General features: G+C 36.5%; 1 protein-coding gene across 2 annotated transcripts in view; it reads right to left on the bottom strand.

The window, feature by feature from the left end:
- The window catches only part of LOC137038903 (nephrocystin-4-like), a 219,489-nt gene that overhangs the window by 107,943 nt on the left and 93,818 nt on the right, over positions 1–17,728 (bottom strand). For both annotated transcript variants that reach the window (XM_067413911.1, XM_067413912.1), the window contains exons 7-8: positions 14,187–14,380; positions 9,143–9,257 (exon numbers count right to left, since the gene is read on the bottom strand). In XM_067413911.1, the coding sequence (XP_067270012.1) occupies positions 9,143–9,257; positions 14,187–14,380 (309 nt within the window). The remainder of the gene's footprint in view (positions 1–9,142; positions 9,258–14,186; positions 14,381–17,728) is intronic.

Raw genomic sequence — 17,728 nt, 5'->3', positions numbered from 1 at the left:
AAATTCAAACTAGAATGTTTAACTCGACCTCACTCATGTGTACATTAAATAATAATGTACAGGCCTACTGGCCTGCAGAAAGGTACAGAAATTGAATAAAGTAATCAAATGTAAAATAACTGCATATTTAACTGTTTAAATGAAAGATTAATCCTTATTAAACTTACAAAAGCTATTCAATCAAGAGCATTGTTTAATGTCAAACTAAATATAAGGACATCCCTCAGGCAGCAGTAAAGGCTACTGCACCTTTAAGACCTGAGGCAGGGATATGCTCGTCTTTCTCGACTGTGCATACTATACAGTTCACTTAAGGCATATTCAGACTATGTCTGCTAGGATACTCATCAAGATGGACATGTTGACATACTTCTTGTGTGAGTTTGTCCGTTTAAGCGCAAGACTTGAAAGAAAACTCAATATTTGCGCGCTGTGAGACTCGCGCTCGCTCTCGGATGATGCACAGCGTCAGATCTTCTCTCAGCGCGCGCGAGTCTCACAGCGTGTCTTCACGCGAGTGATGACGGAGAAAACGACTGGTTATATGCGCACATACGGCAGCACTGGCATGCATTGAACAAAGTTTACAAAGAGGTGAAACAGCTCGGTAGGTGAAGCGAGTTTAGCCGCCACAACTCTAAATCAGCCGCATTTGGCTGGTGGCAGTGCTTATTTCCATCCGTGGCGCGCGCGCTCCGAGCCGATCTCAGACTGAGCGCCCCGTTGTTTTTTAATACTTATGGGGATGAAAATAAATATATTCATAAATACTTTTTTGGAGTCAAACTCTTTTGACAAAGCTTGAACAAAATACTTTCAAAATTTAAGACTTTATAGAGCCGTGATAAGACTTTTTAATACTTTATAAGGGTCTTAATTTTCCCAAAATTGATTTATCACCTTTTAAGACTTTTCAAGACCCCGCGGATACCCTGATAGTGCACCCTGATGCCATGTGTTCCCCAGGTAAGCGGCGCACACACACCCCGCCATCCGAGTGATGTAAAAGAAAACGTGATGCATCAGGCCAGGCCACCTTCTTCCATTGCTCTGTGGTCCAGTTCTGATGCTTATGTGCCCACTGTTGGCACTTTCGATGGTTGACGCTTACAAAAATATGTCCATTGGATATAGTATTCCAGAAAGTTGTGTAATAATTACAAACAATCTATGTCACACCAGCAGCGAAAAAAGCCTGTTTTCGAAACCCATTAGGTGTTAAAAATGTAAAGAAAAATCTCTCTCTTTCTAATGCTGCACCAAGCCAGGTCATTCTATCTTCAGGAGGTCGAGTCTCGTCCCACCTTTATTAGTCACTATGATGACTTTCCAGACACCTTCCTTCAGCACGCTCTATAAATACACCTATAACGCAATTACTTCATCCCTCTCTGTCTGTTTCCCTCTCTCCCTCTCTCTCTCCCTGTCTGTCTCCCCTCTCCCGCTCACAAACGCCATCTCAAACGTCATTAGAAATTTACACACAGACACTCAAATTTCCTTTTTTAACCTCAAACTCAGCACAGTTTGTGACTGCAGTTTATGTGAGGTGATACTTGTCCAACACTTCTGCCTGTCTCTTCAACCAACAGCCTTGACAGCTCGAGAAATTCTCGGTTTCCAAAAAAGCTTTGCTTTTGCATATAATTACTTGGAAATTTCATCCTCGTGAGCAAGTTCTCGGATCCAATTAAACCAGCATTTTAAAAATGAGCCTTTCAGTTCAGATAGTCGCTTTAAGTTAGCATTTAGCAGGCCTACAGAACTGCGTCTTGTTTTCTGAGAGGCTTTAATTGGCGACTCTTTAACCCTCGCAGGTGGAAAATTACATTGCCGGTCACGAAGAGCGTCCATCCCATAGAGCACTATGGTGATTCTGCCCACACGTGTAATTGCCGAATATCTCTTGTGGCTTAACTGTAGAGACAAGTGTTTTTAAAAACCTTCTGTGTTGCCTGGCAGAGAAAAACAAGCACCCTGGAGACGTATTGGGTTTTCAGACAACTTCTGTGTGTGTTTGTGTGTGTGTGTGTGTGTGTGTGTCGAGACTGTTCTAGATAGACTAAAGAGGCACATTTGTGTCATTTCATTAGAGGGGGCTAATCCTGAGGGTGTTAAGATTGAACCAGAGCCCTGAGCAAAGAAACAGGAGAATGGGGGTCCGGGCAGATGAATAAAGCCTGATTGGATTGCTTCTGTTCTTGCTGCATGGAACCAGAGACCCCCACCTTAAATCTATTTTCCCCCCAATATGTTTATTTACTGAGGCTGTCTGGTCAAGGATGGCTGTTTAATTTCCTCAGGGAGAGGCAATGAGAGAAATGGCAATACTCGGGAGAAGGAGCAAGATAGGGGAGGGGGAAAAGTGAAAGTGAGAGTGTGGCAGTGAGAGTTATCTCTCAGATTCAGTCTCAATTAGAAACAGCTCTAAACACAAAAGGCAAACTCTCCTCCATCCCTGTGGAATTACAGTAGTTGGGTCTTGTTGCAGAAGTTCACTGGACTGGAGGTCTCAAACTTACTGAACTACTCTATCTAACAGCAAAGACGAAGAGCAAACGTTTTGATTCAATAACACGGTCACTGACTGCAAGTTTTACATAGTTAGCCAGTGTTTATTATTGTTATACAGTGACTATTATTTGGAAAAGGCAAATCAAAATTTTTGAATATGACATTTTCAATATGGTGGTAAATGTATACAGTATTATGGGTGTAATGGTTCTCGGTAAAACATAATAAAATGTAATATTGTTGTAATGTAATACTGTTCTCTACCATGTTTCACCACACACTTGCTAAGGTTTCATCTTAAATCGGATGGCACATCTATAATATAATTTGTTGAAAATAATAACGTATAAATCAGACAATGGATATGCATTATATCTTCCCAGTATATTACAACAGTAACAATCACTGATCAAAATATGGACAAAGCAGTCACTCTTTGTAAACTTTGTTCAATAGGAATGCCGTATGCTCTAATATGACCAGTCGTTTACACAGTAATCACCCGGGTGTTGTTGATAGCACAATCACAGGTGAGACCTGAACAGCACATCGGTGCTATCAGTGTTTAAAATAAACTCATTTAAGCCTTGCCAATTTAAACATTTAAGAGCAAGAAGACACGAAAGAGAACTTGTTTGTGAGAAGATTTGTGTGTGCACTTATCCGAAGCATGCACACTGAAAGCTTTGGCGAGTATCCTAGCAAATATAGTAGGCAATGTCTTAATTGAGCGTAAACAGACGAGAAAGACAACACATATTTTTGATCTGTGTATTTTCTAAAGGGACAGCAGGCTAATTTTCCTGCTGTCTGTGTTTTTAATGTTAATCAAGGAACAAAGTAAATCACTCATTGCTCTTGACTGAAAAGCTTTTTTGTTACTTTAATTATGAATAATATTTCATTTATATAGTGAAGACTATATAAGTGCTGCAACAACCAATCGATAATTGATAATGAAAAAAAAAAAATCGATCATTATTGATTAGTCGGGTCTGCCCTCTGTGCACTGAAAACTTCTACCAGTCATGCCAAATTACAACACTGAATAACGCACAAAAATGCATCTAAAAAGAGTGAAGGAAACTGAGCGAGCTGGAAAGGTACATGATCCAAATGCCCAAAAGATGAGATTTCTTTATTTTAAGCTTCAAGCTAGTGCATGAGAGCGAAAGAACCAACATATGCTGGTTAGTTGTGTTTTAAAGCAGGTCCTTAGTTGGTCAAGTGCTGGATTAAGCTGGTCCTGAGCTGGAGTTTTTTTAGGACCAGTTTAGGACCAGCACTTGACCAGTTTAAACCAGCTCATGAGCAGCTGTGGACCAACACAAACCAGCTCAAACCATGCTGCCATGCCTTAAAACATACCTAAACAGCATATGCTGTTTTTTTTCAACAGGGTTAGCATTTAACATACCCTGTCATGTGCTTTGATGCACAGATGCATGTGCATCCTCAGGGCAAAATGTTAATTTTACAGGTAATATCCTTATATAGTAACACTGTAAATCTTACTAATTCATGCAGCTATTTTCATTTAGCTTAAAAGCGTGTCCTGACAGTCTGCATTAAGCTTCAAACCTTACTGAATGAGTTTGGTGCGGCGGGTGCGAGCATGCGCGTCAGACAGAATGCAGTAGAGAGGGAGACAATAATATTCAGCACAAAAACATTGATTTCGGTGAAATATCTGCTGTTGGACACTAAATGTTTTATTAAAAGTCAACATGTAATTCAAGTATTTTATGAGAGTAGTAACTGTAAAGGGATCCCAGCGTGTATTCAAATATAAATGCAAGATGTTTTTTAGCCTATTTATAGGATAAAGAAATTACAGTAACGGGTTACTTTGTCTATAGCGAATGTGTGTGTGTTAATATCATTTTAATGTAGGGATTTAAACTGTCCTTTTGCTCAGGATTTTTTGGCCCATAATGTATAGCACAGATATACCCTTATAAAAATGAACCATGGTTTTATTCAATTAAAACCATGTATTTATGCTTACTGATTACACTTGAATAACCACACAAATACCATAGATACAACTATACATTTGAAGCAAAAAATAAAAAAGAACCAGGCTTTTTTTATGATTATTCGATTAAAAGGAAAAAAATATATATCAAATAATAGTTGCATCCACTAAGATTAATTGAAATAGCACAGATTCAGATCGCTTGACAGACAGTGGAACTGATCAGTGTTCAGCAAGTATCTATGCTAAACTTATACTTACCCTTTAACACACAAACTGGTGAGTAAAATCGAACACTTTATCATCCAATACCTAATGATTAGGGCTGCAGCTATCGATTGTTTTTATAATCGATTAATCTAGCACTCAATCGGTCGATTAATCAATTAATCGGATAATAATTACTTTTTTCTTTATTAAAGAGCAATACTAAATATATAAGAGAAAATAAGTTACATGTTAAAATTAACATCTAATTTGTTTTCTTTTTAGAAAAAATTAGTTTTATTGCTGAAATTGCATACATTAATAACTGTGAAATTAAACAATTTTAATGCATACAATAATCATACAATATTACATAAAAATCTATTTCAAATACAACAGCACCACGCCACAGTCTCATGCCGGAAGTGGGCGGAGAAGAAGAGAACACGGTAAACAGCTGTTTTGTGCTGTGGTTTTAATCTATCAAGTTTATTTGTGTTGTGTATTTGATCCATCGTTGTTGTATTAACACTTTATACAGAACATGGCTCTATTTTTTTCCTAATGGGCTTTACAATGTATATCGCGTCTGTTGATATGCTTTAAGTAACATTGTTTGTGATTGTCATTTATCTGATCCTGACTTTTTTTTTCTAATTTATAGAGGCATTACGATTTGGAGAGGCTCAGCTTTACTTCTTGTTCATCAATGCAAGACATTCTGCAACAGTTTCCACTGCCCAGTGTTTTAAACTGACCAGATGGCACAGTACACCTTCATATTCACTTCAAACAGCAGCTGTCCATGGAGGTATGAAGGTTTGGAGTTATTTGTTTATACACAGTGGCAAGAAATAGTATTTATTTCCCTTTTGAATTAGTTGGTTTTAAAGTTTCAAGTATATATAATGCTTGGTTGTGTATTTAATTTAATCAAACACATGAAATTTTATAATATATAATATATTAATATTGTAACGAACCGCTCTGAGACTGAAGGGTTGAAGATCCAAACGCAGTGTTTATTGAAGAGTAATCCAAAGTCGTAGTCCATAGAACGGGCAAAATGTCATAACAGGAAATCAGTCCGAAAAGGCAAACAAAACAAAAGGGACAGGCAAAAGGGTAATCCACAGAGAAGGCAAGAAATCAAAGACCAAGATACATGAAAACAGGGAAACGCTCAGAAATGCAGTTGTGACACTAAACAAGACTTCGCAATGAATGACAGAGTGAACAAGGTATATATAGGCAGAGGTAATGAGGTGATGAGACACAGGTGTAAACAGTGAGTGCTAATGAGTCCAAGGATTATGGGTAATGTAGTTTGTGATGGAGTGACAGTCCGGGGTGGAGTGCCCTCTGGTGGTGATCACGGGCACTCACACTGGTGAGTTGTGACAAATATATTAACTGATGCATATTATATTAAATTAAATACACAACCAAGCATATATATATAATGGGATCTTCATGTTAATGGTAAGAAATAGAAGGGAAAGGTAAAAAAAATGTATTCTTCATTTTATCCTTCTCTTCCTTCTCTTAGGCTAAAAAACATGAGGGCTTTTCACACTTAAAATAGTAAACTCCAGGTATACAGAATCCTGGGTTATCTTGCTTCATGTTTCACACTGATCATCATTTACCTGAGATGAACAATTAATCCTGGGTATTCATACACTGTCATTCCACACTGTACTTTAATAAACCATAGGATAACATCCTTATGTGCAGTATCACGGTCACTGATTGGACAGACACTGCACTTCACACAATATGTTTTCATAAACGCTCAAGCTTTGCATTTCCTTGTATTATAAGTTTATCCTGAATGGACATTTCAGACTATACAATATTTTAAATGGTCTCTTTTTCGCTGCAATTGTTGCGTTTTCTGTTTGCATTTGATGTTTTTCCTCTTCAATGCTGAATTTATTATTTATATAGAATGCACAGTGTTTCAGTGACTGTCCAAAGCACGTAAATATAAAATTGTGAAATGTTACTTTACCCGAGGTTAAAAGTGTGTTTAGAATGACGATAAGCTCAGTGTGAAAAGCCCTATGAAGTCGTTGCCTTTGATTTGTATACATTTTGAACTGAAAATGGTTAATTAATTTGATTGTGACAGGGTATAATTTATGTCAGAAATATAGACATGAGAAAAACTGAATTTTAGAACTTTATTATACATGCTACATCCTGACTTCAACACACGATATTGTTAAAATACTTTCAATATTTCATCCTATTTTTTTTTTTTACCCTTGTCTCCTGAAGGAGCCACGGATCACATAAGACCTCTGCACTGTAGTTGAAAGACTGTGGAACAACCAAAAGTTTTCAAAGGTTTAGTGGAAGAGCCGTGATTTCTGAAATTTGAACGTGGAAGATTAGGAAAAAGCCCTTCAACTTTCACAGGCTGAATGGTTGACCGACACTGGCCAAAGACACAGTTGTCAATGTTTATTTATTTTAGATTTAATTTGTCATGTACCTGCTGTGCAATAACTTTTAACTTAGTTCAATTTATTCCTCTTGGTCTGATTGTGTATTTTTTAAGCAAACCACAGCTAGTATATGATGCCTTTGATGAGGGGAAGTCCAAATCCTTGGACTTAAGGGGATTTTTAAGGGGACATTTTATAAAAATTATTAAAAAAAATGTGTGTTTTGGTGTTTGTTTAATCTGAATCAGCTTGAATCATGCATTACAGTGTAGAATTGTGTAATGTATATTATGTACTATGGAAAAAAAGGTTTATTCTGAGATGCTTGAGTAAAAAAATATATTGTGTCATAAAAATAAATGTTCAAATGCTCAATCTTTGTTTTCATTTTTAGTGTGTTAAGCTTTGTGTTCAGTTCATCTAATATAATATTTTAAGACATAATATAAATATACATAACAAATAATATAAATAGCAACTTTTTACTTTAAAAAAGTGACAATGTTTTTTTGTAGTATTTGGATTTAAATTTTTGGATATAACCGCAATCCGCACATACTCCGAGTCCTTACACAAAAAAATGTCTTTCTGCAACATCAGTGTGTAGTTAAATGGACTAAACGAAGCATTGAGGCAGATGATTTTGCCTCAAGGATTTTTTTAATTCGATTAACTCGAGTTACTCGATGAATTGTTTCAGCCCTACTAATGATATACATTATTTAGACGCCCAGAGTGAAGTTTTACTTGCACATGCAAGTTATTTAACTATACTTGCATTAGCCGCGTTTCCACAACGGGAACTTTCCCCAGGAACTAGGGACTTTGGCGTGGTACTCGGTGTGCTTCGACCACAGGAACCAGGATCTAAATAAAATTCCAGGTAAATATTTCCCCCCCAAAATGGCCCTGCTTGCGAGGTAGTACTTTTTCAAAGTCCTTGGCGTTATCAAGGAAATGACACAGCTATTACTCATGTTACTAGGATACGCTCATAGTGCTTCGCCCATGAGGTGCAAAGGAGTCTTTTTCAGAATAATAATAATAATAATAATAATAATAATAATGAATTTTATTTGTAAAGCACTTTACATTTTTACAATCTCAAAGTGCTACAAAACACCAAGTGGTAGTAAAAAGCCACTTAAAAAAAAAAAAAAAAAAAAAAAAAAAATTCAAAAGTTTCACATGAATTTCACACGGTTCCGGTATTTTTCAAAATATTTTTTTTTTTGTAGAAAACTGATTTTTTTAATTGTAATATTTCACAGTTTTTACTGTATTTTTTATCAAATAAATGTAGCCTTGTTGTGCATAAGTGCCCACATTTTAGAACAGTATATATGTGGCATGTCTTTGTGTCAGCAAAAATGGCTACATACCTACCTACTCAGCAAAATCACAATCACCTTTGCTCTCAAGTACACAACACAAACAGACCATTCACAACAAACCCCCTGACCTCTCTCTCACAACAACTTAAATCATAAATAAACAGCCTTATAAAAAGATGGATTTCCATTTCATATTATGATAAACGTGCACAATTATGGAAATGATCTCGGGACCCATTAGTGCAGTTTCTCTGGGGCAGGTTAGAAAATAAAAAAATACATTTCGGGTGAGCTTGACTGATGTAATAACATCCCAAAAATCCTGGACTAAATTTTCAGACATACTAAGGTCAGGGCCAGGGGTGTCAAAAAAAACAATACATTATACTTCAGCTCAATCTGAGGAAACTTCCTCCCACACATTTCAACAGCTGCTAGTGATGCTGCTCCTGTAGACTGCAGGTAAACACAAGTAAACAGTCTGGTCCTCCCAAATTATTTTTTAGAACTGTTTTTTTTTTTTATGAACATTTTTTTTTTTAGAAAAAAAGATAGTGACGGTGCCATTAAACAAGCGATTTACTACTCGTATTATGTTCACCTGAGTAAAGTTGAGAAAGACATTTTTAGAGACACATCATTAGCATATGACTCACCTGTCCATCTCCAACCAGTGGACAAGAGAAAACATACTGGAGCTGGAAGACGATGCTGAAAGCCACGTCCCTCATCATCTTCAGCTCCACACTGCCACGAAGAGACAGTCCATCACTGCAGGAGGGAGAAAGCAGAGTTTGAGATCACGGAAATACCAGAGCTCGGCATGGAATCTTGTGTAATGACCCTACACACCCACACTGACCCAGAAACACAACTAGTCAATTGACATTCATTAACACAGGTGTCTCAGTTCACCGTTTTATGAGTTGGGAAAGAGCAGCAATCACATAGTCCACTGTTGAATCTAAAGACTATTATAGATTTAGCAGGCTATTTCTTTATAAAGGCTGGAAAAGAAATAAAAACCTTTATTCGGCAAGGGCACATTAAATGAATTGAAAGAAAGTGACAGCAAAAACATTTAATATTGCAAAAGATTTCTATTTTTAATAATAACTGTTCTTTTGAACGCATTACAGTTTCCAAAAAAATATTGGACTGCAGCAATAGCTGCTGAAATATTATATTAGAATAGAAAACTGCTATTTTAAACTGTAATATTTCCTAAGAGACTTATTTCAAAAACATTAATAAAAAACAGCCAACCCAAAACTTTTGAATGGTAGTGTATGTAATTATATACATTTTAGAAATTCTAATTCTAGGAAGAAACAGCTATGCCATATTAATTTCACAAATGGGGTTTAGAAGCTCATACAGAGTCAAAAGAGAAATAGCAGCAATTTAGCATGAACTGTACACAACATTTTGATCTTGAAATAAAATTATCGTTCTAACATGTTAAGTTGTTCAAATTGCATTAAAATTAAAAAAAATAAAATAATAATTGGTGTTGTTCCTGCTATGACTGATTCTGTAGTCATCACATTATAATCTTTATAGTCTAATTCTGAAACTCAAAAAAAACTTTGAAAATTATTGCAGCTTATTACATAAGCAGTTACAGGCTACAGAGGAACACCGCATCTAAGATGAACCCACAGCACAGTACAAAAAATATTAAGACTTGATGAGGTTCACAACTTTTTCCATATGGGAACACAAAGCAGAAACTGATGAAATTGAAACAGGGACTCGAAAAAGTTAGTTTCAAACAGCGTTACTACAAGGTGTTGAAATTTCCAAATTTCATGTTCCTCATCTGCAAACTGGAAGGCTGGCATCAGATCATTTGCATCATGCTTGAAGGGTTTTCACACACATTCGCTGCCGTCATCAGAGCAATGTTGTGGAGAACGTGCGGTAAAAAGTTTTTAGTGCTAATGTCTCCATAATTACAGCCAATTTCGCTCTCTAATAAAGGGCAGAATGTGATGCTCCACTCTCTCAGACGCCAAATTTCTCTCATTGGGTAATTATAGACCTCTTTCTCTCACCGCGCACGAACGGTGCTTGTGACTTGTTCTGCGAGATCTCTTTGGAGGTGGGGGCTGGGGCTTTTCTTTTTTTGCATTCGCAGAAGCAGATGGAGTGAAATAGACATCAACAATCAAACCCTCATTTCTCGTTTGCGTTGTACTGCTTATCAGCATTTTAATTAAAGTGCAGATGCAAGAAACCTTAATTTAGAAAGTAGAACTTTAATACTTTCTAGAAAAGATGCTTTTAAAATATTTAACATCCAGAGAGAAAGCGTGTAAATCACCCTAAAAATCCATATTTGATAAGGACTGTGTTAAATAAGAGATGGGAGAAATGGGATGAAAACCAACGAGGTGAGGCGAGGACACAGGGATCTCTGCTAAGTAAGCACTAGGGAGGAGAACCAGTGTGGGTTTGAGAACTGAAGTCACTGACACAGGACAGATGGAGCATTAGACTGGAGGAGGCCATAGAGAGACACTGGAGCTTTCTGACAAAAGGGTGTTATATTGATTCAAAATTAAAATCCTGAGCTAATTTACGCACCCCTATGTCGTTCCAGAACAGAAACGCTTGTGTACTTGGGTGTAATACAAAATAAGTAATTCAAAAAAGAACCCCCAAGCTGCTGTTTTTCCTAACAATGAAAGCATATGGTGCTGTCAAGCTCTAAAAGGACGAAAAAAAGGAAGCATAAAAGTACTATCAAGTATATAGTGCACTATATATAAAGGGCTATTAATAAAATAGCTTTACATGTAGAATAAACTAAAATTAAAGCTGTTTGCATATACTGCCATTCATAACTTTTTGCATTTATTTTACGCATTAAATGGTTAAAAAGAGACAGTAAAGACATTTATAATGTTACAAAACATTTCTATTAGAAATAAATCCTATTCATCAAAAAATCTTGAGCAACAAAACACATTTGCAGAAAATATTAAGCATCCGTTTTCAACTTTGATAAGAATAAATGTTACTTAAGCACTAAATTAAATAAAACTAAATATTAGAAATGATTTCTGACAGATCATGAGATACTGAGAACTGGAGTAATGGCTGCCAAAAATTAATGTAATAATATTAACACTAATTAATTCGTTGTTACTTTATTATACATTTTTTGATTGTTTGATCTACTAAATGCAACCATGGTGATGATGCGTGCTAAGCCGCGGTCACACTAGACTTTGAGCATGCAAAATTTATTCAGACACGGCAGTGATCGTGACATGATGTCACTCTCTGAAGCATCTTTTTATAAACATGAATTCAACATATAACATATATATATATATATATATATATATATATATATATATATATATATATATATATATATATATATATATATTAGGGCAGGGACTTTAACGCGTTAATTAAGATTAATTAATTACGTGACTTTAACGCGTTAATTAATTACGCAAAAAAAATTTTTAAAAAAAAAATTAACCACACGTTTTTCAATGAATGAGTTTCGACGGACCGATTATACCGGAACAACAACTAGCGCTCCGGAGTCACGACAATAACAAACCATGGGTGCGTCTCAATCAGCTCCCTATTTCAGTAGTCAGGGCACTGATCAGGGAGTCAGCCCATTGACTTATGTCTTGATCAGTGCCCTGACTAGTGAACTAGGGAGCTAATTGAGACGCAGGGCATGAGTGAACATGAACGAAGAAGCCGCTTTGAACATGAACGAAGAAGCCGCTTTGAACATGAACGAAGAAGCCGCTTTGCTCGGCCCCGTGGATGGGAAATTTTGTTTAAAAAAACGAAAGAATGGAAGCGTCGACAAGAGCACGGTTGTGTGCAAGCTATACAACAAGGAACTTGTATCACCGCAGCACATCGAGCCTCAAATATCACAAATATGCTTTTGCTAAACTTAATGGCAAACATTGCGCTGGTCTGCTGGACTGAAATAAATAAACAATATTTTGTTGATTAAGCTTATGTTTTCAGTCATTATTCAATGGTATACTAAAAATACATGTGGAAAAATGACTTCTCATTGTTCTCAGGTCAAATATTTATATGCAATTAAAATGCGATTAATTTCGATCAATTAACTACAAAGCCTCTGATTAATTAGATTATTTTTTTTAATCGAGTCCCGGCCCTAATATATATATACACACACAAATCTACTCTACTGCAAAAAATATCGAACTTTTAATTCATCTAAGAGGTCACACCGTGACACATCGACTTTCTACTGGTGACACACCGTCACGTGATGCGAATTCACAGCTTAGAAGCTTGAACTTTGGAATGCAGTGAAATGCGAAACTTTCTGGTCTGAAGCATTCACATGCGGCTGAATGGGAGTCAATGGGACGAAAAGTGCAGTGTGACCGCAGTTGAGTGTTATAAAGCTGTTGCAGATGAAAAAAATTCAATTAAATAAAAATATTTTAATTTGTTGGTTTATAAATTAAGTACAGTACTCTGTACGGCAAGTTAGTTGCCATAAATTGTAATAATCCAAAGAAGTCTGACAACAGTTGTTTGATCCACACGGAGATCTGATCTCACCATCATCGTCTGGGATTACATGAAGAAAATGAAAAATCCAAAATCCACAAGAACTGTGACTGTGATGAGACAAAATCCACAAGAACTGTGATAACATCACTAAGACGCTTGAAGAAACCTTCCTGCAAAGCTCCCTGAAAAACTATGAGCAAGTGTACCAGGACAAAAGCTGTTTAAAATGCAAAGGGTTGTCACACCAAACACTGATTTGATTATTGATTTGATTAGTTATTAGGAGTTAATTGATAAACAAAATCTATTCATGAGATAATTTTTTTAAGCATTCTGACTTTCCAGCATTTTTACACAAGTGTCTAAAACTAGTATTCACAGTATTGTAGCTTTGCAGGAAGGTTGATGGTGATGGTGGGATCAGATCTCCGTGTGGATCAAACATCCTTCTGCATGCAAAAATCTTACTGAAATGGATTATGACAATTAATGGCCAAATAAATGTTTGAAAATGTAAACTGATATTACCTACTGACACACTATTGCAAAATATATAAATAACTGGCTTAAAAATATTTTTGGGGGTGAAAATACTAACGTGCCTAAGACTTTTGCACAGTACTGTACATTTAAATTAAATAAAGTTAAATTATTTAAATAAAAATATTTGTTCCTCAAACATAGCTTTTGTATGACTTCAGAAAACTTGAAAGGTGGCAAAATATTATGGCGCAAACCACTTTTATGGTGATTTATGTCAGTTTCGAAGCCGTCTAGCACCTGAGCACTGCTTGATTTCATTGCATGAAGACAAGCAGTGTAAATATCGTTCAAAATGTCTATTTTTGTTTTCCTTTAAAAAAGAAATCAATACAGAAACAACATGAGGGTGATCAAAATAATTTCTGAATAATGAGAGCATCCAGCAAAAGCCAGGAGGACACAGATCAATCAATGATCTCTTTATAGAGAGTAGAATAAGAATCATGACCATTGTCGTTGGATGTAGCTGAAAAGAAAAACAGATCATTAAAGATCCAGGATGTCTGGTAAAAAGAACTCCAATAAAAGTGGATGCAACTGGAAGTGAGGTCCATGGAAGTATGACAACATTTCTCAGAATTATGGGAAATTAGTGGACCAGATGGAATGACTACCCACCTGAGTTTGTCCGTGGAGGTCTGCATGAAGTTGCCGCCTACGCTGGCTCCACGAACCCTGGCTTCTCTGCTCCCTGCGGCCTCACGTTCCAGCACCAACACATGAGGCTTCTCCACCCAACCCCAGCCGTTATGGACGCCAACCAGCAGCCTGCGCTCCTGCACCACAACCGAGCGTCCCTCCGCACCCCTGTTCTGATCAAGAAAACGCACACGTGATGGGAATTCAATAGCTGCTCTGATCGGGGGATATTCATGCATAATTACAGGAACATGTGCGTCTGTACACAGACACGTGTGAGGAATTCCTGTACGTTCTACCATACAGGGGATTGTGTTTGGCAAGGCCTGTTAACATTTAATCCTCAAAGGAGGTATGCCGATGGAATGTGCGGGTTGCGTTTAAAAGCTGCATAGTTCTGACGACTCTGTGCCAGTAAGTGAGAGGGCCATGTAAACTCTATTGATCCATTCTATCCTTGGGACTGAATCTGAATGGCATTTCTTTTGTAAGCAGAGAGTGTTGAACTTGCAGGGAAGAAATATACAGAGAATGAAATGTACTCAACTCAAAGAGGCCAATATTAAGATTTATTAGATTTCCACAGAATTAATTGCCTTTTCAATTTTGCAGTATGCCCCGAGATGACAAAATGCAATAAAGTGACATTAATGAAGACAGCTAATTGGATTTTATTTTTTTGTTTCATGGTAGTTTCACTCAAAGTCAAATCTTTTTAATTCAAAATCCAGCTCCACATACACTACCGTTCACATGTTTGGGATCTGTGAGTTTTTGGATGTTTTTGAAAATCATCTCTTTTACTCACGAAGATTGCACTCAATCAAAAATACAGTACAAAACTTTTTTATTAAATATTTAAAAATATAATTTATTCCTGTGATAACAAAGCTGATTCTAGGGCAGCCTTTAGTCCAGTCTTTAGTGCCACATGATCTTTCAGAAATCCTTCTAATATGCTGAAAAACATTTATTATTATCAATGTTCAAAACAGTTGTGTTTTTTGTGGAAACTATGATACTTTTTTTTTAAGGATCCTTTGATTAAGAGAAAGGTTAAAAAAACAGCATTTATTTACTGTCACTTTTTATCAATATAATGTGTTCATGTTGAATAAAAGTATTTATTTCGGACCTCACATTTTTGATGTAGGACAATGTAAGATTTTTTGTAAATATATGTTCTTATTCACTGTTATTTTTTCATTTTGTGTAGTATTTCAGAAACATCACTTGATGCTGGCAACATGATTCCTCCCTATAGTTTAGACACACTGTAAAGCCTAAACAGTATTTTAGATTGTGAATGTGAAATTGGGAAAGCTTTGAAACTGTAGCTAGCTACCCAAACAACAAACAAGTTCTTACAATTAGTAAGTGGTTCTTAATCCTGGTCCTGGATGAAAACAGCACTATTCATTTTGGATGTCACCCTTATAGAATATCATCACTCTTATACACCCAGTTTAATCTCACCTACTGATAAAGTAATTATGTAAATTGGGTGTGTTAAACCGGAGAGACATCTAAAATGTCCAGTGTTAAGATATTCCAGGATCAAGCTAATGCTACAACAGCGTCATGTATGGGCTAATGAAACAGGCTAAAGTGCCTTTAAAGACTCGTCAACAACTTTATATACTCCACCAACTTTACTTTTACTTCATCCATAGCTACTCCTGCAACACTCACCCCAATTGAGCTACGAGAACTGTCGCAGTGGTAGTGACGTGATGGGTCAAATGGCATATCGTTGTTGTGTATGTGTAATGGTAATTTAGACATAGAAATACTGCACATATTTTTTCATCTGCACTACTACCTGCCCAAAAGGAATAAATTATCCGCTCGCATCCTCGCCCGTGAATTTAAGGAATGCCACAATCTACCCGTTTTAGCCAATTTTATGCGGGTACCTGACTGCTGCTCACCTGCTGAGGGAGGGAGGAACCAAGGTGGTGCAAAAGTTCACTGAAAAGTTGTTTGCAAAACTCCCAAAATGCTTCTTTTATGGCACCGTTGAGAAAACCCCCTTTTGGAAGCTTGAATTTTAATGTACATTGCTATTTGCTTGAAAAAGTAGCTTGTTTAAAAAAAAAAAAAAAAACACTACTGTTTTGAGCTGAACAACTGGCACTGAAAAAAATGTAGTCAAGTCAGTAGTTGCAGTTCGATTTCCCCCAGCACTGGAATAACCACTTCAAAAGTGTCCTAGCAAAATACAGAAAAAACTGATAGCTGTAGCACAAGTTGTCAATGTCCCTACCTGTTACATAACAAACCATCACATGTACGTGCATCCCAGTCACCAGTTGCTTAATATTAGGGGGTGCAACTCCTACACCATCTGCTGTCTTTGTAAGTCAGTGTCCAGACAAGTTTACAATAACACATCAATTAAACGACAACCTGCTGCCATTGTGGAGACTCCTGGTATTTTTGAAAAATGCATTGGCTCCGCAATGGTGTGGCAGCAGCAGTCAGATGTTATTAATTGCAGCATTACAGAGGATCTGTAAAAGAAGGTATGGAACTAACAGTTTTTCTCTCTCGCTTCTCCTCAGGGTGAGAGTCGCATCTATCTGCTCAGGCCTCCCACTCACGGCAACTCCAATTAGCATATCAATTGTGTGCAGTGTTTTATATGCAGGCCTACAAGAAGCAGTCCACGAGTATCCCACTTTACGCCATGAATCACTCAGCTACTGTGGCGACCATCAACGTACCTCTAAAATCCTTCCTTTAAGTGGATGTAATGCAATTTTGTGCCCAGTTCGAGGCTTAATAGGTCAGAGCTGCGCATTTTCATGAGTCTGATGGATTCTTGCCAGTGATATAGATGTGAATGACTTGAGACGTACATTTCATTTGATGATTTTATGTGATAAATACACTGAGAGTAAATATCTTTCAGCAAAATGTCATTTGCTGTTTAAACACAAAGCTAAGATCAAAACAAAAGGGATAGTTCAACCAAAAAAATGAACATTCTGTTATCATTTACTCAACCTCATGTCATTCCAAACCTGTATGATTTTCTTTGTTCCGAAGAGCACAAAAGGAGAAGTTTAACAGAATGTTCATGCTGCTCTTCTTGCACACAATGAAAGTGAATGGTGACCAGTAGCTCCCAAGACACAACAATATAGTTTTCTGGAGCCATAGAATAGTTTTATCCAAGAAAGAGACTGACATTTAAGTTGTTATTCACTGATAATAATATAAAGGAATCAAGAAAATGGTTCAGAAAGAAATTTGTTTGAATGGCAAATAAATTAAAAAAATCTTCGTTTCAATGCATTTATCAGTGCAGACACAAAAACACCAACATGCCTCTCAAGTCATTACTTTTATACTGCCATTCAAAAGTTGTTGTTTTTTCCTTTTTTTAAATGGGTCATATAATGGCAAGTTAATATGATTCTTTAGTGTCTAAATTAAAACTTTGTAATATACTTTTATTGTAATGTAATATACATATTTTACCTGGTCAAAAACAGCTCTGTTTTCACCAATCCATT

The sequence above is a fragment of the Pseudorasbora parva genome, chromosome 13 (assembly GCF_024679245.1).
Source record: "Pseudorasbora parva isolate DD20220531a chromosome 13, ASM2467924v1, whole genome shotgun sequence".
Classification (NCBI taxonomy): Eukaryota; Metazoa; Chordata; class Actinopteri; order Cypriniformes; family Gobionidae; genus Pseudorasbora; species Pseudorasbora parva.
Note: the sequence above shows the minus strand (reverse complement) of the source record. Positions and strands in the feature narration are given on the sequence as shown.